Raw genomic sequence first — 25,846 nt, 5'->3', positions numbered from 1 at the left:
TTCACACATTACACAATGTTTTCTCGCACTAGGTGGGTTGTTTATCGGACAAGAGCAGTCACTTGGCCGCACTTAGGGCATACATATACTGCTGCTCTACCACGTGTCATCAGATATATATTATATAGTTCCTTAAACATTTAACATCAGTTTCCTTGGGTAAGTGTTAGAAAAATATCACTCGTCACCGGCTTAAGCTTCAATATCAGGATACATGTATTTATTATCCTTGGAAGAATGGAAGTAGTCATCACATACAGAGCATATGGGACAACTAGTTCCCCTAACAGTGTCCTTCCCATGCCTTATATACAAGACAGGGTGTTATTCAGTCACAAGATACACGTATACCGGTTCAAAGCAGTATTCTGGCCTTAGTTCAGATTAGCTAAGGCCCGCGTCAGAAAGGATCATGCTTGTCATTATGCCTATCCAGGGCCGGCCCTCGACTTATGGGGGCCCTAAGAGAGCTTTGGCTCGCGTTCTCAATACACACAACACGGAACCAACTTTTGTCTTATGATGTTAGCATAAGCACACATATTGTATAAATAACCATGTAAACACCGTGGACCTAACCTCCTCTAGGTGGGTCCGGGGAAGATTTTTTTTTAGATATTAAAGTTAAAAAAATTAATCTGGTGCACTTTGAGAGCAAAATGAAGAGATCTATGGATACATCTCTCAACACCCATATGAAAGAGAACTGTAAACAGATTTTTCTTTATGGATATTTTACAAATCACTCCCCTTTCAAACTGAATTCTTGTTTTGTCATGTAGTATTTCATAACTGTTTTTCATTTATTCTCTCTGGCTGAAACTAGCAGTCAATGGGAATATTATTCAGAAGAATTATAATTTCTTGCAAAAATCACAAAAAGATTTAAATTCAGGTGTTGTTATGGCAACGCCATTGGCCAAACAGCCACATTTACTCCTGCAAGTACGTTCAAACATGCTGTTGACACGTAAAGCAGTGGCAACTATGCCACCATTTCAGCTGACTTTTTCTCAGAAATACTGTCACATAACATCCATATATTTCAGTGCTAGGTTGATGCTTAGCTAAGCTAACTATGAAGCACTTTAACTGACAGCCCTCAGGATCAACTGTTTACTGTAAGGTAGCTTCTAGCTTCATGTCGAACAGTAAGTCAGCATTTCCCAGAGAGCTTTCTTTGAAATCACCAGGTAACACTAAAAAACATTACATTTAGATTATATGACAAAGTGTTTATTTAATATATCTGGCTAGCTATACTGTAGCTACTTGCTAACGGTTTAGCTTACCCCCGCGATTCAAAGTAACGTCAACGTAGCTGTAATTTATGCTTTGCTTACATGTTTGCATAACTTGGAAGTTTACTGACATTTACATACCTTGTTTACCTGGCTCAAGTGGTGGCTCTGGGGTTGTTGTGTGAGCCACCTCTTGAGAATTGTCGTCTTTTTTAAGAAAAAAATGTCTTATGTCCATCTTCAAAAACTCTGAGTCCGACTGACAGTTTATTTTAAACATTGTCACAGCTCACAGGATAGGTACCTGTCAGTAAATAAGACAGATGTGTATTTCCATTCAACTCTCTGGTTAGTCTGGTGTCTTGCCTCTGTTGCATTCACTGAACATGGAAATTACAATCCTGCCGTCCTCTCTTGTGTCATGATGAGGTTCAGGTAAAGCACGGTTAATGTATTATATTATTGACTCAATAATATAATACATGACTTTGAGAGCAGGCAATATAGGCATATTAACACAATTAATTCAACATACTTATCACGTGTTTGTTTTTTTGCAAGGGGGCCCCTTAGTGGCTGCGGGGCCCTAAGCGGCCGCTTATGTCGCTTAATGGGTCAGGCCGGCTCTGTGCATACCTCCATAGAGGCTGAATCATCATGTTAATCGTTGTTACATAGCTATCATATGCCTAAAACAGTGTGTCCTGACCATAGGTCCTGACGCTCTTCTAGGTAATCATACATCCTGTTATGTACACAGCTATGTAGGGCCTTTATTATCATGTGCTACTCTGATATTGGTACATTCAGTATTTTCCCAACAGTAAGATAACATAGTCATCTATTGTTGCTACCTGTAAGCTAAGAATAATTATTTTCTTGCCATCATTTATCTTTAGAAGCCTTGATTTGTATGAGTTGTTACAGGACATGTACTAAGTGAATTAGTGACTCAAGCCAGACATGTTCTAGTCTAATGATCAACCATTGCTGCTGATTCCTTTCTATATTGACATTTTCAGATTACCAAATTTGAAATGAATCTACACAGAGTAGGGATTTCTGGCCTAACTTCACCTACTTACAAGAAAGCATGGAAAAGTAAATTCATTTTAACGGTCAAAACTCCAACATAATTCAAACTGTTCTTATACTATGTTTGTGTGGCTTTGACCCTTTCATGCAGCAGACTAAACACCACTTAAATTACACTGAAATTCACAAAACATCCCTGTGTGATGCCATTCCAATGCAGAATTAACACTTGGTACCTGGAGTTCACCTCCTGGTCACTGCGACCACCCACCACCGCTCCCCGGGCGAGTACTAGCATGGGTTAAAATGCAGGGGTCCAATTTTCGAATGTGCTGTACTGTGTGCATGTACATATGGGACAAAAATAAAGAGGGTTTCATCCTCCGATTCTTCTTATTCTCAAGGGACTCGAGTTTACACGTAAAACACCCTTTGAATATGAATACAGTGTGTGCCCCAATTATGAAACCCACAAATGTTGATTACTTTTGCTGTCCATTCAGAAAGCTCATTATGATCATGAATCTCCTGTCTTGCTTGGTGAATGTTTGAATTAAAAACATATTTGCTTTCAGTTGTGATTGTGAAGGGAGGTATATAAACTTGATTCAAATAAATACTAGACTTTATATATTTTAATAATATCTCAGGAACTCTTGCTGCATATGAATTGATATTTAAATGTGAAAAAGGACTATATCCTGGAGCTGCATTTGAGAACATAATGGACTGGTTTTATTTATAATGTCATATTCATAGGTATATGCAACCCTAAAGGTAGAACTGTAGGACACATACACACAGGTAGTGAAACATTCACTTACATATTATTTTATATAAGCATGGTTTGTCGTAACAAAACAGAACAATCAAAAGTCTCCTTGTTTCTGTCTCTGTGTTATGCACTTAGTTTCATTTTCACTATAGGGTCAAATTAACCTGGACGATTCTTTAAGAAGCTGTAACAGTTCCATCGCTCATCCCTATCCTCCTTCGCAGCACGTTGAAGGTTATTAGTATATGTTCTTTACCTTTCTCTGAGCTAAACCCCTGCCAGCTGTGTAGTGAGATAAGGGCCAAGTATCTAAAAATAACCCTCTCATTCCGGGTACAGAGCATGCCGTGTCATTCACGGTTCTCCTTTGTGCCCCGATACAAACATCTTGAGATAACATGTTGGAAACTCTATTAGATATCATCACGTCTTCTGTCTTCCTCCTTGGCTTCCTCCTTGGCTTCCTGCCTTCCTTTTCTTTTGATTTGACGTTCACTTACTTCCTTTTCCTTTTTGCCTAACGCCTTCTACTCGCATGACTTTCTTCAGTCACCTCTATCTCAACCCGTTTCCTCCCACTAAGACATTGTTCAAATATTGAAACATGTTCTTCTTCTATGCCTTGCTCCGTTATCTTAAAATCTGTCTTTGCTACTCCTCCCTTTTTCAACTGTGGCCTTCCTCATTCAAGCACAAACTCACCCACACACACTCATCTTGCTCCAAGGTCACTCCGCTAAAAGCCTGTTACTACTTTTTCTTCGGGTGAGAAAAAACATGAGACTTTTTATGGACAAGATCTTTACAACATGCAACCATCAACTTTTACTTCATGCCACCATACAAGACAACTTCAACAGCAGCATGTTTCAAAGGGTGCTTTATGTGTACATTTGTGTCAATCTCTTCTTGTTTCTCGTGACAAATATTTGCATCCACTGGCAAACACACACTCCAGCTGCTCTTTTTAGATTTGTTTCATAACCGAATCACACTTAAACAACAACTAATTGATTTTTTAAGGGGAAAAAATATACTTTAGCAGGTTTATTATAGGCTTTTGAAAAAATGAAACAAAGCACAGCTGCCACTGCCTTATTGCGTACTTGTCAGGATCTGTCTGTGTTGTGTTTTGTCTTGTCTTTTTCTGTCTTTGGCTTCATGTTTTATTTTGAAAAGTCTTCACCTCCTGTCTTGCTTGTTGCTGTCTGTCTGTTTTCCCTCCCTGATTACCTGATTGTGTTCACCTGTGGCCCCTGTGTTTTCTCCTCCCTCCTCACCTGTGTCTTGTTTGTGTGATTAGTCTTGTGTGTATTTGAGTTCTGGTTTTTCTGTCTGTCTTTGTTGGTTCGTCTTGTGTCATGACTAGTTCTTCGGTGAGTGTTCTGTTTTGTCTTTGTTTATATCATATTAGACCCTCTAGAAAAACGCGATTCTGCGATCGCAGAATTTACCGCATAATCAGCAAAATGGCGCAGATTTTTAAAAGGCCGCATATTTATCAAAAGGCCGCATAATCCCCGCATTTTTCCACACAAAGTTGAGAAGAAAAAAAAGTTAACTCGTCTTGACGTGACGTTATCAGCTCGCGCATCACAGAATGTAAACAACACTGTATAGAGCTCATTTACCAACGAACATTTCTACTAAAGACCGGGCAAAAAGTGGGGGGAAACTATTCTGCACCCCGTGCAACTGTGTGTTGGAGCATAAGAGAAAATCGACGGTGACGACCCACTTTGATTCATTCAAACATTCGAAAATGCTTTCTGCTGCCGCGGACAAGAAAGCCATTCAACTCACGTTCACCGAGGGATCAACCTCCAAAACCCTTTCGAGGGCTACAAGAAACGAAGTGAGTAGCCTACAAGATTGAAGCTGGTCAGATAACGAACGAGTAAATGAAAACAGAATGAGGCGGAGAAGTGTGTGTGAGATTAAAATAGCCCAATTGCTTTTACAATAAATAGACATTGAATGTGTTTAATTGAATAGTAAAGGGGTTTAACGTTAGTGGCAGGTTGTGTGTGATAGAGAATAAATAAGACAGCCCAATATTTTTTTTTTTTATTATTCTTTTCCCCCGCATATTTAGCATATTTTGCAACTTTCCGCATATTTCGCAACTTCCCGCAATTTCACCGCATAAAATCACATAAAAACCCCGCATGTTTTATCGCATAATCAAGGATTTTAGCCCGCATAATCAAGGAATTTAGCCCGCATAATCAAGGATTTTTGCCCGCGTTTTTCTGGAGGGTCTATCATATAGCCTTGAAATAAAGGAGTTTTTTCAGTTTATATCTACATTTGGGTCCTGCTTCCTACACACACCGTGACAGAACGAACCGACCAAAAATGGACCCAGCAGACCTTTTGATGCTACAGGCGGAACGTCTTGGATTTTCTCTGGAGTATATTTTTTATACGTGGAAAGGCGCCTCATCTAGACGGGGTAGAGAGGCTGCGTTGAAGGAGGCACGTCAGGAGGTTGCTCGCAAGCCCTGGCTCTGGAGCTTGTTGCCCGAGTGGCTTAGGATTTTTTTCACGTAGCCCTGAGAGCCAATCCTCATTTTCTGACCCTTTCTTGGGGTCTGGTCTGGCGTTTGGAGGTCCACGAAGCCTCCAAAAAACACCTAAGAGACGCAAGGCCAGGGTTCCGCGCCCAACAGCCATGGTTCCGGCTCCCGCGCCGGACCCAGCAGCCATGCTTCCGTGCTCCAGTACCATCCCACATAGCCATGGTACCGTGCTCCAGTACCATCCCACACAGCCATGGACCTGTGTTCCGGTTCCTTGCCCAGCAGTCATGGTTCTGGCTCCAGTGCCGGCCCCAGCAGCCATGGCCCCTGCTTCAGCTCCGGACCATACAGCCATGTTTCCGGCTCCAGTGCCGGCCCCAGCAGTCATGTTTCCGGCTCCAGAACCGGACCTTACAGCCATGTTCCCGGCTCCAGTGCCGGCCCCAGCAGTCATGTTTCCGGCTCCAGAACCGGACCTTACAGCCATGTTCCCGGCTCCAGTGCCGGCCCCAGCAGTCATGTTTCCGGCTCCAGAACCGGACCTTACAGCCATGGTTCGGGCTTCAGTACCGGCCCCAGTACCCATGGTTCCGACTCCAGTTTCGGCTCCAGGACTGGCTTACCGGCCAATGCCAGCTCCCCGAGTCCTGTCGGCGTACCGACCAACGCCAGCTCCCCGAGTCCTGTCAGCATACCGGCCGACTCCAGCACCTCGTCTCCTGTTGGCTCTCCGTCCGACGCCAGCTCCCCGTGTCCTGTCGGCGTACCGAAAGACACAAGTTCCTTCTCAAGACCCTTCTCCAAACCCATCTCAAGTCTTCTCTCAAGTTCCCTCTCAAGTTCTTACCCGAGTCCCCTCTCAAGTCACCTCTCAAGTCTCCTCTCCAGTGCCTTCTCAAGTCTCCTCTCGAGTCAACTCTCAAGTCTCCTCTCGAGTCCTCTCGCAAGTCTCCTCTCGAGTCCCCTCTTGAGTCTCCTCTCGAGTTCCCTCTCAAGTAACCTCTCGAGTTCCCTCTCAAGTACCCTCTCGAGTTCCCTCGAGTTCCCTCTCGAGTCTCCTCTCGAGTTCCCTCTCAAGTCTTCTCTCGAGTCTCCTCTCAAGTTCCTACCCGAGTCCCCTCTCAAGTCTCCTCTCGAGTTCCCTCTCAAGTATCCTCTCGAGTTCCCTCTCAAGTCTCCTCTCGAGTTCCCTCTCAAGTATCCTCTCGAGTTCCCTCTCAAGTCTCCTCTCGAGTTCCCTCTCAAGTCTTCTCTCGAGTCCCCTCTCAAGTCCCCTCTCAAGTCTCCTCTCGAGTTCCCTCTCAATTCACCACTCGAGTTCCCTCTCAAGTCACCACTCGAGTTCCCTCTCAAGTCACCGCTCGAGTTCCCTCTCAAGTCAACGCTCGAGTTCCCTCTCAAGTCTCCTCTCGAGTGCCTTCTCAAGTCCCCTATCGAGTCTCCATTCAAGATCCCTCTCAAGTCATCTCTCAAGTCAACTCTCAAGTTTCCTCTCGAGTTCCCTCTCAAGCCCTCTCTCGAGTTCCCACTCAAGTCCCTACTCAAGTACCGTTGGAGGTTCCGCTGGGGGTCCTGCCAACCCTATGTCCTGTCCCGTCGGGGGCCCCGCCGACTACTCTTCTGCCGGGGGTCCTGCCAACCCTATGTCCTGTCCCGTTGGAGGTTCCGCTGGGGGTCCTGCCAGCTCCTTGTCCTGTCTCGTTGGAGGTCCCGCCGTCTACTCTCCTGCCGGAGGTCCTGCCAACCCTGTGTCCTGTGCCGTTGGAGGCCCCGCCGACTACTCTTCTACCGGGGGTCCTGCCAACTCTATGTCCCGTGCCTTTGGAGGTTCCGCTGGGGGTCCTGCCAGCTCTATGTCCAGTCCAGTTGGAGGCCCCGCCATCACCTGTCCTGCCGGGGGAACTGCCAACCCCTTGTCCTGTTCCGTTGGAGGCCCCGCCATCTCCTGTCCTGCCGAGGGTCCTGCCAACGCCTATCCTACCGGCTCCGGTTCCTGTTCGGCCGACACCGGGCTCTGCTCGGCCTCTGGAGCTGTCTGGTCTTCGCCCTCGAGCCCGGCCCCCTGAGAGCCACAGTCTTTGCCCTCAATCCCGACCCCCTGAGAGCCGCAGTCTTCGCCCTCGATCCCCTCCCTCTGTGAGCCGCAGTCTTCACCCTCGAGCCCGGCCTCCTGAAAGTCGTGGTCTTCGCCCTTGAGCCCGGCCCCCTGAGAGCTGTGGTCTTCGCCCTCGAGCCCGGCCCCCTGACTCTTCCTGCCTTCGCCCTCGGGCCCGGCCTCCTGACTCTTCCTGCCGCTGCCTTCGCCCTCATGCTCGGCCCCCTGAATTCGCCCACTGTGGCCTTTGCCCCTCCTTGAACTCTGCCTTGCCCCCGGGCCGGCTGCCCGAGTCCCCCTTGTTGGACTCTACCTTGCCCCCGGGCCATCCGCCCGAGTTCCCCTTTTTGGACTCTGTCTTGCCCCCGGGCCGTCCGCCCGAGTCCCCCTTCTCGGCTTCTGCCTTGCCCCCGGGCCGTCCGCCCGAGATCCCTTCCTGGTCCTCTGCTGTGCCCCTGGGCGGTCAGCTCAGTCCTGTCCTCCTGACCCCCTCCACCCACCCTGGTGGCCTTAGTTTTTTGTCTCTCCTCTGGTCCTCCTCCACCCACCCTGCTGGACTTTTTTTGGGACGTCTGGGATCCGTCCCTTGAGGGGGGGGTACTGTCAGGATCTGTCTGTGTTGTGTTTTGTCTTGTCTTTTCTGTCTTTGGCTTCATGTTTTATTTTGAAAAGTCTTCACCTCCTGTCTTGCCTGTTACTGTCTGTCTGTTTTCCCTCCCTGATTACCTGATTGTGTTCACCTGTGGCCCCTGTGTTTTCTCCTCCCTCCTCACCTGTGTCTTGTTTGTGTGATTAGTCTAGTCTTGTGTGTATTTGAGTTCTGGTTTTTCTGTCTTTGTCGGTTCGTCTTGTGTCATGACTAGTTCTTCGGTGAGTGTTCTGTTTTGTCTTTGTTTATATCATATAGCCAGTGGCGGCTGGTGGAAAATATTTTTGGTGGGGCTATGGAAATGGTGACAACCATACTAGGGCATTTAAAATCAGGAGACTAAATACGAAGTGTGTGTGTGTGTGTGTGTGTGTGTGTGTCATACTTGCCAACCCTCCCGATTTTCGCGGGAGACACCCGCATTTCTCCCGATTTCTGACAAAATCAGATTTACTCACGACTGTTTCCACTCTGACTTTAATACAGGTACACCATTGTTTGGTTTCCATGGTAGCGCGTCTCTTTAGCAGCGCACGCAACTCAAAGTCTGAGAGGGTGAGGAAGATGAAAACTGAACAAGAATCGACAACTCAACCCTCTGATCACTCCTTTCCTGTAAAACACAGGTCCAGCCCACACATATGCTCCATGGTGCCACAGGCCTTGCCCTTACAACTACAATAAGCATGCAAATGTTAATCTACAGCTCCGGCGATCCACTAGCACCGGAGTCTACAACTGCAGACGCAGCCATCCCCTACTGTAGCGTCACCTTGGATACGAGTCTATACAGACACATAGGCCAGGGTGCTAAAAGGGCGCCCTTTGAGCATCAGATCTGAGGACGCTGATTGGCTGAAATTGTGTTTCGGCGGCATAGTTTACAGATAGCAACAGTCAGCTTGTTGGTTGCAGCTGCTCTGGCTGAGGGCTCTTTTCTACCGCCCGGACGAGAGAGGGTAATGATACACGCTGCGGCCAGGCAGGAAACATGTGACTTATCAGTAACTTTAGACATCGTAAAACAATTTTAAACAAGATTTTATTGTAGATTATACATTTTACTGATACCAACTATATCATATTTACCTTGTTCTTTAAAAATAAAAATAAAAATAAAAAAAATATATTTTTGGGAAATATATATTTTTATGAATTTTTAATTTTTAATGACAATCAAACATGTGGGAAGAGGGGGGGCGGCGCCCCTAGCGCCCCTATGGACCGGCCGCCACTGCATATAGCCTTGAAATAAAGGAGTTTTTTCAGTTTATATCTGCATTTGGGTCCTGCTTCCTACACACACCGTGACAGTACTGTAGCGGTCAAAGCTGCTGGCAGTTATTTTACAGTCTGCTGTGTTTCATCAACGCTTGTGAAGAATGAAAAAACAATCATTATATTACTCTGGCAAAAGGAGAGTCCTAAATAATTACAGGTATAAAGAGATGAAAGAAAATAGATGTGAGAAAAAATCCACAGTCCAGTGACAGCAGAAAACGAGAGGGAACAGTTCGGCCTTTTCAAGCCAGACTCCTCTGAAGATGGATAAATGATTGCTCAGAAATTAATTGTTTTCAGAAAGTTGTGAACATAAAATAATTTATTAGATTTATTAAAAACTTTGTAATTTATAACGACAGTTTTATAAGGTGCTGAAAATCAGTTAGAGTACAAATTAAGTTGAAATTTAATGATTAAGTCGATAAATGCCACAGTAGTTTTAAACTACCAAGACACTAGATCATGGCTCAGTATAATGTTTAATACAAATCCCTTAAATCCAATTAACGTTCGACTGTACAGTTCCCTCAGTTCAAGAGCACTTTTTTAGCCTCTTCAGCTCTTTCTTTCAGTTTTATGACCCACGACTTTACGGTTATGGTTCAGTCTCACTGTTCATATAAGCATTGTTTCCAGTGATATCAGGCCCCTACTTTCAGGAAAAAAAAACTCTGGTAAAGCAAAAAGGAGAGTAAATATAGCTATTGCCATCATTAAGTGGCCATATTACTTGACCTGATTGCTCAAACTTAAAGGAGAGGAGACAGACTATTTGTATTGCTTTAATGAAATGTGTGAGGTTGGTTTTCAGAGGATTTAAAATCCTCCATTGCACACCAGGGACAAATTGCCCTTGCTATAAAACCAAGAATGACACCCTTTTTTTGGTAATTTAAGGAAGACTGCTCTGGCCAGAATATAGCAGCCTAAGAGTCTGAACTGAGGCCAGAGTATTGTGAGATGTGTTTGAGCCACATTCGAGCTGTGCCGTCAGTGTGACTGCTTATTCTGTGCCTACATAATGGTTCACACAGAGGCAGAAGATTTGAGGATTTGACAGTTATTTTTTGTTCACATGATCTCCTGCTCCCACCAAAAAAGGTAATTCAATGGCAGAAGCAACACATCTTACTGTAAAAAAAAAACAGCGCTACAGCCTTATCAGCCGATTTCTTTTGTACACTGCCATCAACTAAAGGTCAGCATACATATGTTTTTTTGTTAAGGACAGTGTGTGAGGGAAAGCTCATGGGACACTGGGATAAAACTATGGCCGTGTTACCACACTGGACAGAGAGTGAGAAATAACAAGAAGGAACAGAGGTTGTTAAGCTTTCCAGACCCCACTATCCTTTGCACGTTTAATTCTTTTTAAATGAGTTTAGGTGTTAAATGGACCTGTGTTGGAGCTAAATTAAATTCCACAGCTATCATTAGAAAGGTTTCTATTAAAGAGCCTTGTGTTGGGAAATTGGCTCCAAGAACATATTGACCCCATAAGGCAGGAATATTTCTAATTTCCTACAAGCTGCACTAGTTTTGACCCCCGGGACTAGCAAGGCTGCAAAATAGCCCATTAACTCTATCTGAAAGCACGCTGCCATATAAAAACAGCACAATATGCAACCTCTGATGAATCGTGTGAAAGAACATTCCTACTTTCAAACTATGCAGCTCCACATTCCAGTGCTGGCACAAAGCTCCTGAATTATTAACAAAACAATGTATATCATTCCAGAATGAATGGCTGTCAAAACTCTTCATTTCTGTTGCCATTTATCCATTATTTACAGTTAGCACGACACGTCAAGCAAATAAAAACAGAAAGTCATTTACATATCAATCAAAGAAGACATAAACTTCAAACCACTCCTGTTGTTTTCACACATTTAAGTCAATGAAGACAAAGGATACTTAAGTTATTACATGTCCACTTTTAAAAATAAAATACTCAAACACTTTTGATTAACTCCCAACATGAGACACTTTGTCCTACCTAGTGTTAATTAATCCTTTAACACAAAGCAGGATGCCCAGCTAAGAACGCCATTAAGAATACCTTTCATCAGAACCAGCCCGGAGATTATTGCTTCCTTTGTTGTCACCAAACTCATTGCTTCAGACTTTCTTATTGAAGTTTCACATTGCCATTAAGATCAGTGGTCAAGTTAGACAATCAACCTTATTTACTCAAATATTAATGAGCAACACAAACATCAAGACAAAGAAACGACAAAAAACTAATGAGTAGTTGTTGAATGATGCCAGCTTCCAAAAGATTTAAACAAACACAGCAATGTTAATGCACACAGTGAAAGGAGTCTGTGTGGCTAGTGTCTTCATCGGGATAGACATGTTAATGCACAATTGTTGTGCTCAAAGGTCAATTTTGAACAACTGATCAGTCAAGCCAAACATTCATGGCTTGTCAAATGTTACATTTTGTCACTTTTTTGTAATATTGATGTAAATGAAATATTGTTTGGTTAAAGTCTGTTAAAAATAAATAAAACAAGACATTTGATAAAATACCTTGGTAATTTCTGATGGGTGTTTTTTTCCATTTTGTAACATGACATTTCTTTGTACTTGCCTTTTTAGAATTACATATCAATTATTTTCAGAACAGACACCTCTATAACACCATATGTCAGTGCCTTTCAAAACTCAAAACAAATTACCCCGACAACATTTCACTACTCCTGCTTTTTGACCTTGATGGACGTGGGCCATAATTACAAAGGCTGCTTAGTCAGAAGAGCGTTAGACATGAGTGTAAGACACAATTGTAGACATTTGTTACTTGACGCAATTGTTTCTCTCTTTTGTTGACTTGTTTACACATACAGAATATGGCCCGGACAAACATGGGCAAATGACAAAATTTAGATGATGCAGATCCGTGTGGCAGCAAAGACAAAAGTATAAAATGTGCTTAATTGATTCACAAAAACAATCTCACTAGATTAATGGATTGTTAAAACAATCATTACGTGCAGCCTGTGCATACAGTAGTGTACTCAATGAATGTTGACACTGTAACAACACTGGAGAAAGAGTCAAAGAAAGTTTGGTTTGGCCTTTTCTCACTTCACCACTTCCTTCTCGTTGCGACACAACCCTGCATTACAGAGTTTATGTGAACTTGAGGCCCGACTCCTCTGACCTCCCTCTTCCTGCCTTTGGCCCCTAGGCCCAGTCCACACTGTCTAATGGAGATCAGAGAACACAGAGGGGAGCGAGCTAAAAGTCTCTCTGAAGAAAGAAGCAGATTATATATAGCCACTGATTAAGGCAGGGATGGGAACATGACCTACATGCATAACAACATTTTCTCTCACTTTCTGCTACAGAACACGCCTCCGTCCAGGACCAGGACTCTACAACTGGGAAAATCACTCTAATTATAACGCCAGAGTCAGATTTCAATGCACACCTTATTAATATATCTCTCATTATTGGGTTCACAATGGGTTTTTTGGAGGCGTGGGAGACTTGGGAGAGCCAGTGATGAACCTTTGCTTCCCATGCAGGTAAAACAAAACTGCCATTATCTTCTATTGTGCCTGTTAGATTATAGTTAAAACAGATAACTTCCTTTCGCACACAGAGCCTGCTCCTAAAATAGCTACTCCTCTGGGATACTCAGGGGGGATGAGGGGAGGAAGGGAGCAGAGCAAGAAAGGTAAGGAGAGAAAGAAAGGACTTTCTCCTTCCTCATCAATCTGTCTGGTTCTGTCCCACTGATTCCTATGACCACGTATCAGATCTGCTTCAACAGCAGTGATACCGGCAGGCAGCCGCGGCGAGTGCGCTTTGCTGGGATTCAATCCAGATCCTTTTATCAGCCACCTGAGGTTGATTTAACACCTATGTTCCTGGATGGTAAAAAGCATCTGATTATACAGCCAGTCAGTCCCTTTCCCCCCCCCCCCCCCCCTCTCCCTCAGCTCCAGCCCATTACCTTCAACTGCTGCGCTGCGCTGTCTGGGCTCACGCAGATACGGAGAGGATGCAGAGAGGCAGGTCACAGAGGCGAGGCGAGATCAAAGTCGCTGTATGTGTGAACGGTTCAGCATATACATGTGTGTATGTGCTCTTTGGGATGGATGTATTCATCTGATTAAAATGCTGTAAGGCTTGACTGTAAGCTGCCAGAAGTGTTCACATTGTTGCAACATTTATTTTCAAGTTCATTTTTTTCATTACGTGAGTTTGGAATAAATAAATCTTTATGTTTGGGCCTTTACATTGTTCATTACTGTTTAGTTGTTTGTGTGTATTTATGTCAAACGCCAGGTTTTAGCGCAGATTAGGGACAACCTCATCGGGGTGGCATCTCTAACTACCTTGCTGAGGAGGTGGAGGTGTGCAGCTTGTCTCCTGTAACTCTTCCTTCAACAGCTCACTGTGGCTGCTCCTCCTTGCTATATTTAAACCTGATCCACTGTCAAAAATGGCCAAAATGCCCATGTCTTGCCAAGAATATGTTATTTTCTCTTGTGACTGCTCACAATAAAAGCAGCCTTGTGTTCAGCTGAATTCAAATAGATTGTTTTACAGTCCCATTTATATAATTGTATGAAAAAGTATGTGCATGGAGTTGTTGGCTGTCATAATTGAGCTTACACAATGCATTATGCGAGTGTAGGATCTAATGTTTTGAGGTTGAACTCGACTCAACCAAATGTATTAGAGTGCAGTACTAAAATTGGTGGATTAACCCTTTAATGTTGGTACATCTGGGGTATAAATGATGGAGATTGCAAAGTGTTTTAGAGTAGAATTGTGTCCATGTACTATGTTTGTTTGTTGCCAAATGCTCTGGATTTGCTGAAAACTCAGTAAGCCAAAAACATATTCCACAATATTGTGTAAATCATCATGACATTTGATAAAAACCTGCATCTTTTTTGTCATAATAAAGCACATACTGGTTTGGATCACTGAGGTTGTTCTACATGTTATATACTGTAGGGACTGCAGAGACTTATTTCCCCTGTGGCTCTTTATATGCATCGACAGATGGGTTATTGGTGACCTCATCACCTGAGCATGTGTCCCATCAGCAGGTGAACAGATCGACAGGCAACAAGCAGGAGGGCAGACTCGAGCCTCATGAAAACTGCTGGCTGTTCACTTGCAGTTGTAATTATGCACAGATTAGCCTCTCTTATTGCAAACTAAATAATAGGTGGGGGGGAACATACTGTGCTAAGAACCAGTATTAAATAAAATGTTTCTTCACCTGCTTGCTTTTGCTTTGCTTGCGTGGGTTTGAGTTATTCATAACAAAGACTTTAGTGTTTGTTTTTTGAGTTTGTGGGGGGGTAAAGCCCTTGATTTTGTTTTTTCTGATCAAAAGAGTTTACAGTGCATGTTGCCGCAGCTGGTTACTATGCAGGTCAGATTTAGATTGTCAGTACAGTACAAAAGCTCAGAGATTTGCTTGTAAAGAATAGTCCATTTAAAATATCCCTCTTAAACACTCTCAGCCACTTGCAGTAACGCAGCGTCCACACGGCGGCGTGCGTTGAAGCTTCAACGCTTCTGCCCATTCACTTTGAATGGGGTGACGTCACGCTTTGCCGAACTGCATTGTGGGAGCGTTGCTTCGCTTTGCTCGCGTTGCTCGCTTCAAAAATTGAGCAATGTTCAACTTTTGAAGCTTCGGCAGAAGAGTCATCCAATCAAATCATATGCCAGTACAAGCTCTAGCCAACCAAACCGCGTGCTTGTGTGTCCGGGGCGGGAGATTCATGTGATTGGTTGTTGGTCGAGTTTCAGACAAGCTCATCGGCAAGCTTCAACGCACGCCACCGTGTGGACGCTGCGTAAGAATTCAAGCTTTCCCTCTTGATTATTGGCAGCACTCTGAGACTAAAAATAATGTATATGCAGTTTGGAAAGCATACAATAAGCAGATTTTTGTCCAAAAAGACAACTTTAAGTCTTAACATAAGATTTTCCAATGAATGCAGACCTAAGAGGCTGTATAGATGTTGAATTAGAGTATACTCACACAACGATTGCATAAGCTTTGAACATGCATCAATTGATAGTCTCGCTGATTGTTAACGACTGTCCTTGGTCTGTGATGAATATCACTACAGACTGAAGTGTATAAAGATGGTCAGTGCAGCCGTCTATTGTGTCTATTGTGACATAATAGCTCCACACTCAAAAACATTGTTCAGGGTTCACAATTTACATAAGGCTTTCACCTTGGCATTTCTATCCTTCTGTACGTACAATACAAAAGCTCCTCTTATAACAAGTACCATACAAATACACGCAAACATGCAGGCACACACACACACACACACACACACACACACACACACACACACACACACACACACACACACACACACACACACACACACACACACACACACACACACACACACACACACACACACACACACACACACACACACACACACACACACACACACACACACACACACACACACACACACACACACCACTGTAGCATAGCGAAGGTCAACAAGCCTTTTAAGCCATTATGCTGCAGAGGGACGAATGAAGGTATTCTGATTAGGAGATCCATGCTTGACTTTTCATTTGGTTTTAATTTTTTCATTTGTGAGAACACAAAACTTTGACGTGACTTTGATGTGCAGCTTGACAGCCAACACATAGTGCCTGTCCAGTATTCTTAATTAATTGTAAGGCATTTTCACATACAGAAATACGGTACCAAAATATATGTTTTTCTCTGTAAACCAATCAAACTGAACTACTCTTATTAATACATAATTATGTTGTGCCATCTAACTGATAAAGTATAAATTGTAAGTGGACAATTTAAAAAGATTTGTTGGTTTATTGGATGATTGTGAATAGGTTGACCAATCATAATGTTTGTCTGCTCTGTGTCTTGGATTAGGTTTAAACTGAAAGGGAATTTATATATTTCTTAAATGTTTAGCATAACTTTATTTTATTTATTCAACCTCAGTCTCCTTATTTGGCAAGCTCAAATAAGCTATAGCATGCCGTAGCATTAGTCTGAATGCTCTTTTTATATTCAATTAGTTCTCATAAATTAATACTTTTTTTTAAATACACAAAAAGCAAATAGTGTATTTATTATTATGTTCAGAAACATTTCCTAATTCTCCAACCACCAAATATACAGTACAGCAGGAAAGAGAAATACTGCTGAACTCCGCTCACCCTAGTTTGGGCGATGGAAGCTGGCTGCATGGTGTGGGTGGTTTGTTGCCCCTTGATAGACTGACTGGCCCATATTGACACATTACACACACACTAGGTACATCCCCATTAAGAATTAGCAAAGTTTGCTTTTAATTTAATATTTAACTTTCAATTTAAACATAACAAAGTAGAAATAAGACCGCAAGAGTTTTTTACTCACCCCAGTGTAGTCATCGTCACAATAGTGTACCAGAAGGAAGCTGGGATGCTGGTGAACTTGCTGGAGCTGGAGCCCTTCTCTGCATAGAACATGACGGTAGCGAAGATGATGATGGCCATGGTGAGCGAGAAGAGGAGGAAGCCTAGCTCTGAAGCACAACTCTTGAGTGTATAACCCAGGATCCGCAGGCCCTGCGAGTGACGAGAGAACTTGAAGATACGAAACACACGAAACACGCGCAGCGTTACGAAGGCGCCGCTCACGTCTTCGTTGTTACTCATTACCAGGCCGATGTAATATGGCAAAATGGCCACCACATCGATGATGCTCATCACTGAGCGCATGAAAAGATAGCGGCTTGGAGCAGCAAACAGGCGCAACAGGTACTCCACTGTGAATATCATGACGCAGGCGGTGTCCATGCAGAAGAATGCCACTGTGTAGCGTTCACCACATGGCATGTCTTTCTGGTTGGCGGTGACACCACAGGGCACCGTTTCTACCACATTAGTGAGGACAGAGATGGCAATGAAGAAACCAGTGACATAGTAGAAGACCAGGGCCATGGTGGAGGTATGCGGGTTCTCAAAGGCTCGCCACATTGTCTCCCTGCAGTTCATGTTGGGCAGCTTCATGTCCTTGTTTTCCTCCTGATCATCTTGCAGCCTCTCTAAATTCTCCCTCTTTCTGTCCTTATACTCTTCATAACAGCAGTCGCCGATGATTTCAGGGATGATGCCGAAGAAAGTCAACTCCTCATCGTAGGCTGAGATGCACTCTTGGCGAGGGTAGTGTAGCTTCCCTGTCCGGTAGAAGTTGAGGATGCTTCTGAAGGCATCAGGGTCCCGGTCAAAAAAGTACTCCTTGATGTCATCATTGTAAAAGAAGTCTTTTTCAGAGCTGCCTAGCAGGGTGTCAGGAAAGCGGTCCAGAGTGGTTCTCCATGTCTGAAAGCGACGACCGCTGACATTAAGTACGATCAGCTCATCCTTTCTCTTACGGTTTTCCTTTGGTGCAATAGGCATGGGGCAGTTGGCAACAGGCATCCATCCGATGGCTGCTGCCCTGGCAAAAGGCAGCCAGGCTGCTACTCCTGTCGCCATGGTGAAGTTGCGTTCAAAGTGGTCCTCCTCACCTTCAGAGTCGACTCTCCTCAAAATCAACCGACATCTAAGGGGTTAAATCATAACAAGAAGAGGAAATAAAAGCTGAAAACACAACACAAGAAATTATCATCAAATTATAACTGTTTGAAATCATGTCACTAAAAAAAGGCAGCATGAAGCTTTTGTCACGTTTAGTTCCAAACTAGTTTTAAATCTCTCTTCAATTTTCAGTCATTCCCCCCTGCTTTCAAATCCATCAGAATCTACCCCAAATCTCATCCAATTTTGAGGACAAAGCTTTAAGGCAACAGCTAAAGCAGCAGTGCTGGGAAATCAGAAAGGAGGATAAAGGTGAAGTCTAGTACTATTTCAGTTTAGGTCTGCCAAGATTATTCGACCAATCAAAACGTCTATCGACAGACAAATGATTGCCAACTTTGTTTGATAATCAATCAATCATTACATTTACCTTTCATGCCGAATGGTAAATCATGGTGATTTAAACCTCCCAGATAGAGATTTCCTGCTTTTCTGATTTAAATATTAAGTCATTAACCCTTGTTCAGATCTGTTCATGTTTAGCACATAATCTTTAAATACCCCATTATTTAGAGTAAGGGCTAAAGCCTGAAACGGATTGCTAACACTATGACTGTTAAACATTTTTGAGTTTCATTTGTGAAGGAGACGAACCCATAATAGCTACAGACATTAATTCCTCCAGTTAGATGTTTAGGAATAATGTGGTTAATCAGCTCAGCACCATCAACTCAAAGACACAAAAACCCAACCCTATCCTGAGCAGCATCACTATCTGACCGATAGGGAGACGCGCTGACTGTCAGGCACTGAAACAAACCTGTTGCATCAGAATAAGGACGAAACTGATCCAGATTTGAGATATCCTTACAAAAATGTTGGTTGGTTTCATTTTAATAAATGCATCATTTTAGAAATAACCTTAATCACCCGGTCAGTGACAGTAGCCACATTTACAAGTAAATTATGTTTACACATTACACATATCTGACTGCATATACAACCTACGCTTAATTTAAATATCAAATAAATGCCTTCACACATGTTTGGTACAGTGAAAGTACTTTTAGCATGCAAGTAGCTGACTAACTTCTACACGAAATGCATTTAATCAACTAACGTATGCTATTTTTAAACGAACCAAAACATATTCTAAGAAATAAATTGAGAGCGCAGCACATACAAACACTCACCGATAAAGTGGAGAGGGACATAACCCCAACTCTTCCAAACCAGATCAGACTTTCTATAAGTCCTCTGTGAGAGAAGAAGAGCTCGTGTCCTTCCAGCGTGATGAAGCAGCGCCTCTTCCTCACACACCGGCACCGAGCAGAGCGCCAAAAACGCGGCTGGTGGAGCAGAATGAACCCGCCTGTCGGACCAAAAGACTCCAGGAAAAATGGTTTAGAGCTAGATCTGTGCACGTCTTCTGATGGATTTCTACATCCTGGCTTATCCTTTGCTTTATCTCGTAAGTGTCAGGGAAGTGAAATGTGATGTTGCAGCGCTTCCCTTTTCTCCAGCTCAAAGTACAATGTGCGTCTCTCTCGCTCCGTGTCATCAGCCCTCCTTCCCTTTGCCTCACTTTACCATCATATGTGACAGACCTATCCTGTCACGTTGGCTTTATTCAATACTGTGGTGCTGCATTGCTGAGGCTATACTACAGGAAGCACCACTTTTGGAAGGGTATGGACAGGGCCGGCCCTAGACTTTTGGGGGCCCTAAGCGAGCTTTGGCTTGGGGGCCCCCCTCACTCTAGCTCGTTCTCACTACACACAACACAGAACCAACTTCTGTCTTATGCTGTTAGCATAAGCACACATATTGTATAAATAAGCATGTAAACACCGTGGACCTAACCTCCTCTTGGGGGGTCCTCACCTACTCTAAGGGGGTCCGGGGGCATGCTCCCCCGGGAAGTTTTTTTTTTAAATATTGAAGTTAAAAGCATCAATCTGGTGCACTTTGAGAGAAAAATTAAGAGATCTATGGATACATCTCTCAACACCCGTATGAAACAGAACTGTAAACAGATTTTTCTTTATGGATATTTTACAAATCACTTAAACTGTATTCTTGTTTTGTCATATAGTATTTCATAGCTGTTTTTCATTTATGGTCTCTGGCTGTCCATCTCATAATGTTCACATAGAAACTAGCTGTCAATAGGAATATCATTCAGAAGAATTATAATTTCTTGCAAAAATCTGTCACAAAAAGAGGTTGCACATTTAAATTCAGGTATTGTGATGGCAACGTCAGTGGCCAAACAGCCACATTTACTGCTGAAAATATGTTCAAACATGCTGTTGACACGTAAAGCAGTGGCAACTATGCCACCATTTCAGCTGACTTTTTCTCAGAAATACTGTCACATAACATCCATATATTTCAGTGCTAGGTTGATGCTTAGCTAAGCTAACTATGAAACACTTTAACTGACAGGACTCCGGTTCAACTGTGTACTGTAAGGTATAGCTTCTAGCTCAGGGGTGGGCAAACCTTTTGGCTCGGGGGCCACCAGGAGTTTTAAATTTGACAGACGGGCCGGGCCAGTAGCAGATCGGTAAAAAAATATATTTAGCTGTCCACTCCTCATTATACACTCGGCACTCAATGTTGACTTTTCTTTTCTTTGGTCCACTCCTACAGTCTATGGTCCACTCATTGTTACAGATGCAGGTTCAAAGGTGAATTAGGTTCAAAGCTGTATTATTGCGTCATTGCATCATCGTTTGCGTCATGACGTAACCGTTTACGTGCCTTCTTATGACCTACACAGCGTTTTACTTCGCTGATTTTCTCCGCAACACCGCTCACAACAACATCAATAGAGGACTGCGTTGGGTAGTTTTTAATTATACGAAGCCAGATTAAATTAAAGAACTACTTCTCCTACCTTGTACCTTTCTCCAGAGTGCCGTGGTGTATTGTTTATTAATGTGGTTCAGCTGCATTACCGCACGCTGCAGTGCTGCTTGCGTACCGGAGTTTATTCTCCCGTTAACTCGCGGCAGCGGCTGCTTTAAAGTTTTAATTGTCTGACTGTCACACAAGCAGCTGATAAATATCCCCCATCCCCAAAAGTGAATGTGTTTTAGTCTGAAAGCTGTTTGGCATCACAACGCTGTTATGAAAGTTTCTCTGGCATTCTACAGGTGATGTTAGCATAGCAACCAAAGCTAATCAGACTATCTTGACTACTTGTTGCTATCATATTGTGGCATAAGCCGTTTTCTACACGCATATTTTACCGGCGTAGTTTTCGTTTTTACTTGTGATGGCCACATGTAGCCCGTGTATTGATTCAATCCGATGGTTGCAATAATACAAAACAGAAGGAAAACGTCTGCCTCTTCACAATGGTCAATAACAGTGAACGGATGGTTATTAAAGTAAGGTAAAATAAACTGAATCACACTAAGCCTGGTTAGTGTTGCCTGACTTTATAAAAGTGTTTTTATAAGTGTGTGGTCGCGTTCTAGTCACTTTGCTCAGCGCTACTGCTTGTTACAACTTGTATTCACCGATCTTGCTGGGTTGCCGAGTGGGGCCAGCTGAGAGAATAGACCAGACTCCAGCAAAGGTAAATTGTGTCTAGAGTGCGCCATCTAGTGGGATCAACTGAAATGCCGGGTATTGCAAGAAAAAGGCAAAATGAATGTGGTCTTTACAAAAATTTGGACAATTTTGTACCAATATTCAGCGGGCCGGATTCAAAAGCCCAACGGGCCGTATATGGCCCGCGGGCCTTAGTTTGCCCACGCCTGTTCTAGCTTCATGTCGAACAGTAAGTCAGCATTTCCCAGAGAGCTTTCTTTGAAATCACCAGGTAACGCTAAAAAAACATTACATTTAGATTATATGACAGTGTTTATTTAATATATCTGTCTAGCTATACTTGCTAACGGTTTAGCTTACCCCCGCGATTCAAAGTAACGTCAACGTAGCTGTAATTTATCCTTTGCTTACATGTTCGCTTAACTTGGAAGTTTACTGACATTTACATACCTTGTTTACCTGGCTCAAGTGGTGGCTCTGTGGTTGTTGTGTGAGCCACCACTTGAGAATTGTCGTCTTTTTTAAGAAAATGTTTTCTTATGCCCATCTTCAAAAACTCTGAGTCCGACTGACAGTTTATTTTAAACATTGTCACAGCTCACAGGATAGGTACCTGTCAGCCAATAAGACAGATGTTTATTTCCATTCAACTCTCTGGTTGGTCTGGTGTCTTGCCTCTGTTGCATTCACTGAACATGGGAAATTACAATCCTGCCGTCCTCTCTTGTGTCATGATGAGGTTCAAGCAAAGCTCGGTTAATGTATTATATTATTGACTCAATAATATAATACATGACTTTGAGAGTAGGCAATATAGGCATATTAACACAATTAATTAAACATACTTATCAAGGCGACGGTGTACTGAGATTTATTTATTTTTTAAATAAAAAAATAATATATTTTGTTTTTGTTGCTAGGGGGCCCCTTAGTGGCTGCGGGGCCCTAAGCGGCCGCTTATGTCGCTTAATGGGTCGGGCCGGCTCTGGGTGTGGACAGAGATACAGGAGATAAAGAAAAAGGCACTTCAGTCAACTCATAGTTCATTTGAATATTATAAGCACCAAAATAATGCAATATTACTGCCACTACACATTTTCCCTCACATATTTGCATTTAGTTTTAACATGACCATACTGACTGTATTGAGGGTCTCAGGACAAATCTTAGTTGCACCCCTCCAATAAACCCCTATCCTCCCACTCTCTGCAATGTGTTTTGCCAAACTAAAACAGCGTAATAATGAGAATATAAGAGGACCCTAATTATATAAAGACTGTTCCTTTGCAAAAAGACACATGTTTTTTTGGGTCATATTTTTGGGGTTATATCAGATTCAAGTGTGAACTGATCACAGTCCTGAACCACACAAACAAAGGAACATCATGTACTGGAAGCCATTAAATGTATATGCCGTGTAACTGACTGTGATGCTCTGCTTTGCTTGATTACAATGATGAAAAGGAAGCCCTGTTGCTTCATCATCAGAAAGGTATACGCAGCTAGCCCACAGGCTCTCCTTCCTATCGCACACTTCAATCCCAGGCAGCATGGTCTGTAGGCACTTCAGGGGACGCTGCCTCTGGATGAGGAGGTTCTTTGAATGGGTGGCCTTGTGTGGTGTGGTTGTTGGAGGAGAGAGAGGCAAAGTGAAAGTTAAAAAAAGGAGAGAAAGAGTGAGACTGTGGGGCCTGGGTGTGAAGACAGAAAGGCTATTGATGGACTTCAGTACATTCAGATGTTCAGATGAAGTTCTGGTCAAATATTCATGAGTTAACTCTTTGAACCTTTTGCAAGTTCCAGGGAATCAAACACAAAGACACTTGATTTTGTTTCATGTGGTCTCTCAGCGCTGTGGAGTCTAAGATTGAAAATATTTTTTAGGATTGTTTTTCTCTTTTTTCTCCCCCTATAAAGCCTTGTATTCAGTGTGACCACTTTTTTTTCAGTGAGCACAGCATACATTTGATGAGTAGACCCACTGACACTAATCATTAAAGAAGAAATCTGAAGAATTCTCAATGCCTTACCTGTGTACAGATTTAAAAGCATGCAGTCCTCACAGTGTCATTTAAAATACCTTTTTCTTTTTTTTTTGTGCCATTGGCAACGGCAGATTCACTCTCTTTATTTGTGTGTTTAATGTTTAACCTTATACAAAATGTACAATATTTTTTTTTGCTACGGATCATTGTTTTCCACTCTCACATGTGACATGTGCAAACCTCTGGGGTAGCACTTAACACAGGCATTTTCTCAGTATTTGCATGAAGTGGTAACAGTAGCCGCTTTTAAATATAAAAAAGAAGGATCTCTTAAGAGAGGATAATTATGTATTCAAACCTTTGTTTTTATGTCTGTTAAGGTAATGATATTTTGTTTCTTGCAAACTTTATCTCAAGCTTTATTTCTCAACTCTGCTCATTATCAACAAAAAAGTAGTGTGAACAGATATTTTGCACATGTGAGACCTGTTAAGCTCAAATAAAAAAAGGCAAGCAAATAGTTTTAAGCTATCATACATCATCCCAGTGGCGTAGCCAGGAATTATTGTGTGGATGGGCCTGAAGATAGGTGGGCCAGGGGGAGACTTATTAAGCGTGGGGTCTGAGCTGAAACTTAATGCACTAATTGAACATAAGCATAAACTAGCAGTGAAAACAAAAGCATAGGCACGGCGGCCTCAGAATGTGTGTAAAACTGACATCCACATGACTAGGGATGGGTATCGTTAAGGTTTTAACGGTAGGCCTACTACTACTTTTATCGATACTGCTTATCGATCCGATGCTTTAACGGTACTTTTTTTTTAAGGTAAGCTAACTAAACAAATTCTGAACAAAACTAAAATTGCTTTTTATTTTAATTAAATACATAATATTTCACATCAAAAGAAACAACAATGTTTTAACACATCGTATTAAATAATCTGGTGACAGAACTGTACACAGAATAGCTGAAATTTAACCAAAATAAATAACTGAGTTACCTCTAATCATTAACCCATGTTCGTATAATTGAGTTAACTCCGTGTGTTGCTGCTAGCATAACATACCTGACGTGGAAACGTTACTCGTGGATGGGGATACAGAGCCACTAGAAAGACCGTCGAACCCGATGCATTTCTCCGTCTGAATGTGGTGCACTTTTGCTAAATGTTTAGACAAATTGCTCGTGTTACCGCCCTATGCTAAACTCTTATGCACTGTTGGTAACGAGCATTGTCCACATCGAGACGCTTAACATTTAATCACACCTCGTAGCGCGTTCTCTCCGCCATCTCCGCCGTGTGTGTGTGTGTGTGTGTGTGTGTGTGTGTGTGTGTGTGTGTGTGTGTGTGTGTGTGTGTGTGTGTGTGTGTGTGTGTGTGTGTTGCTGCATGTAGCAGCTGTGTGTGTGTGTACACTGCCCCGCCTCGCACACAAACGGGGACAGGAAAGATCTAAAATACTAAAAATAATCATAGACGCATTTGACTGTCTTTTTGCATATTAGAAACGGAGTTGGCGACACTAAAACTGCAATATAATGTTTGTGTAGCAATAATACATATGACAGATATTGTGTACATGTCTCCTCCAGTACCGACCAATAACTTCGGAGTTTAATGGTACCACGGTCTTTAATAATTCAGCCCTGGGGCACGTTTAATCTCGGGGCACGGTACCCATCCCTACACATGACTGGCTCGGCGGCCACAGGTTGTTTATCCTTGACAGTCGCACAGTGGGCACACACTGAGAGCAGACCCGGCGTCATGGGCGGGCCCCATGGGGCCGGGCCCGCCCATCCAGGATTTGGGCCCACTGTTTTAATCAGGGCTGAATACAACATTTTTATTATTTAATTATTATGTTTATTGTTGTTATTTGTAGGGCTTTGTCTTAATATTTTTTTGTTTTAAACTATGTTGAAAGATTAGTTTAATATCATTTGTTTTTTATTTGACTTGGAAATCCTGAATGAAAGGCTGCGCGCGAGACTGGTTTGTCGCTGGGTTGAGTCGTGTGGGTTTTTGAGTGAGATGCGGCACAGCAGCCTGTCAGTTTACTCTTGCTAGGTTAGTTTGGCTATTATCATTTATATTTATCTGCAACAATGGATATCAGGAAGTGGTTCAGGAAAGGAATA

General features: G+C 42.9%; 1 protein-coding gene across 2 annotated transcripts in view; it reads right to left on the bottom strand.

The window, feature by feature from the left end:
• The window catches only part of LOC307040673 (A-type voltage-gated potassium channel KCND3-like), an 82,979-nt gene extending 63,258 nt beyond the window's left edge, over positions 1-19,721 (bottom strand). For both annotated transcript variants that reach the window (XM_079683734.1, XM_079683735.1), the window contains exons 1-2: positions 19,345-19,721; positions 17,007-18,176 (exon numbers count right to left, since the gene is read on the bottom strand). In XM_079683734.1, the coding sequence (XP_079539860.1) occupies positions 17,007-18,109 (1,103 nt within the window). In that variant the 5' untranslated portion in view covers positions 18,110-18,176; positions 19,345-19,721. The remainder of the gene's footprint in view (positions 1-17,006; positions 18,177-19,344) is intronic.
• Between the last annotated feature and the right edge of the window lie 6,125 nt (positions 19,722-25,846).

The sequence above is a fragment of the Notothenia rossii genome (assembly GCF_949606895.1).
Source record: "Notothenia rossii genome assembly, chromosome: 5".
In the NCBI taxonomy this organism is placed as follows: Eukaryota; Metazoa; Chordata; class Actinopteri; order Perciformes; family Nototheniidae; genus Notothenia; species Notothenia rossii.
This window is presented reverse-complemented; position numbering and strand designations above follow the sequence as displayed.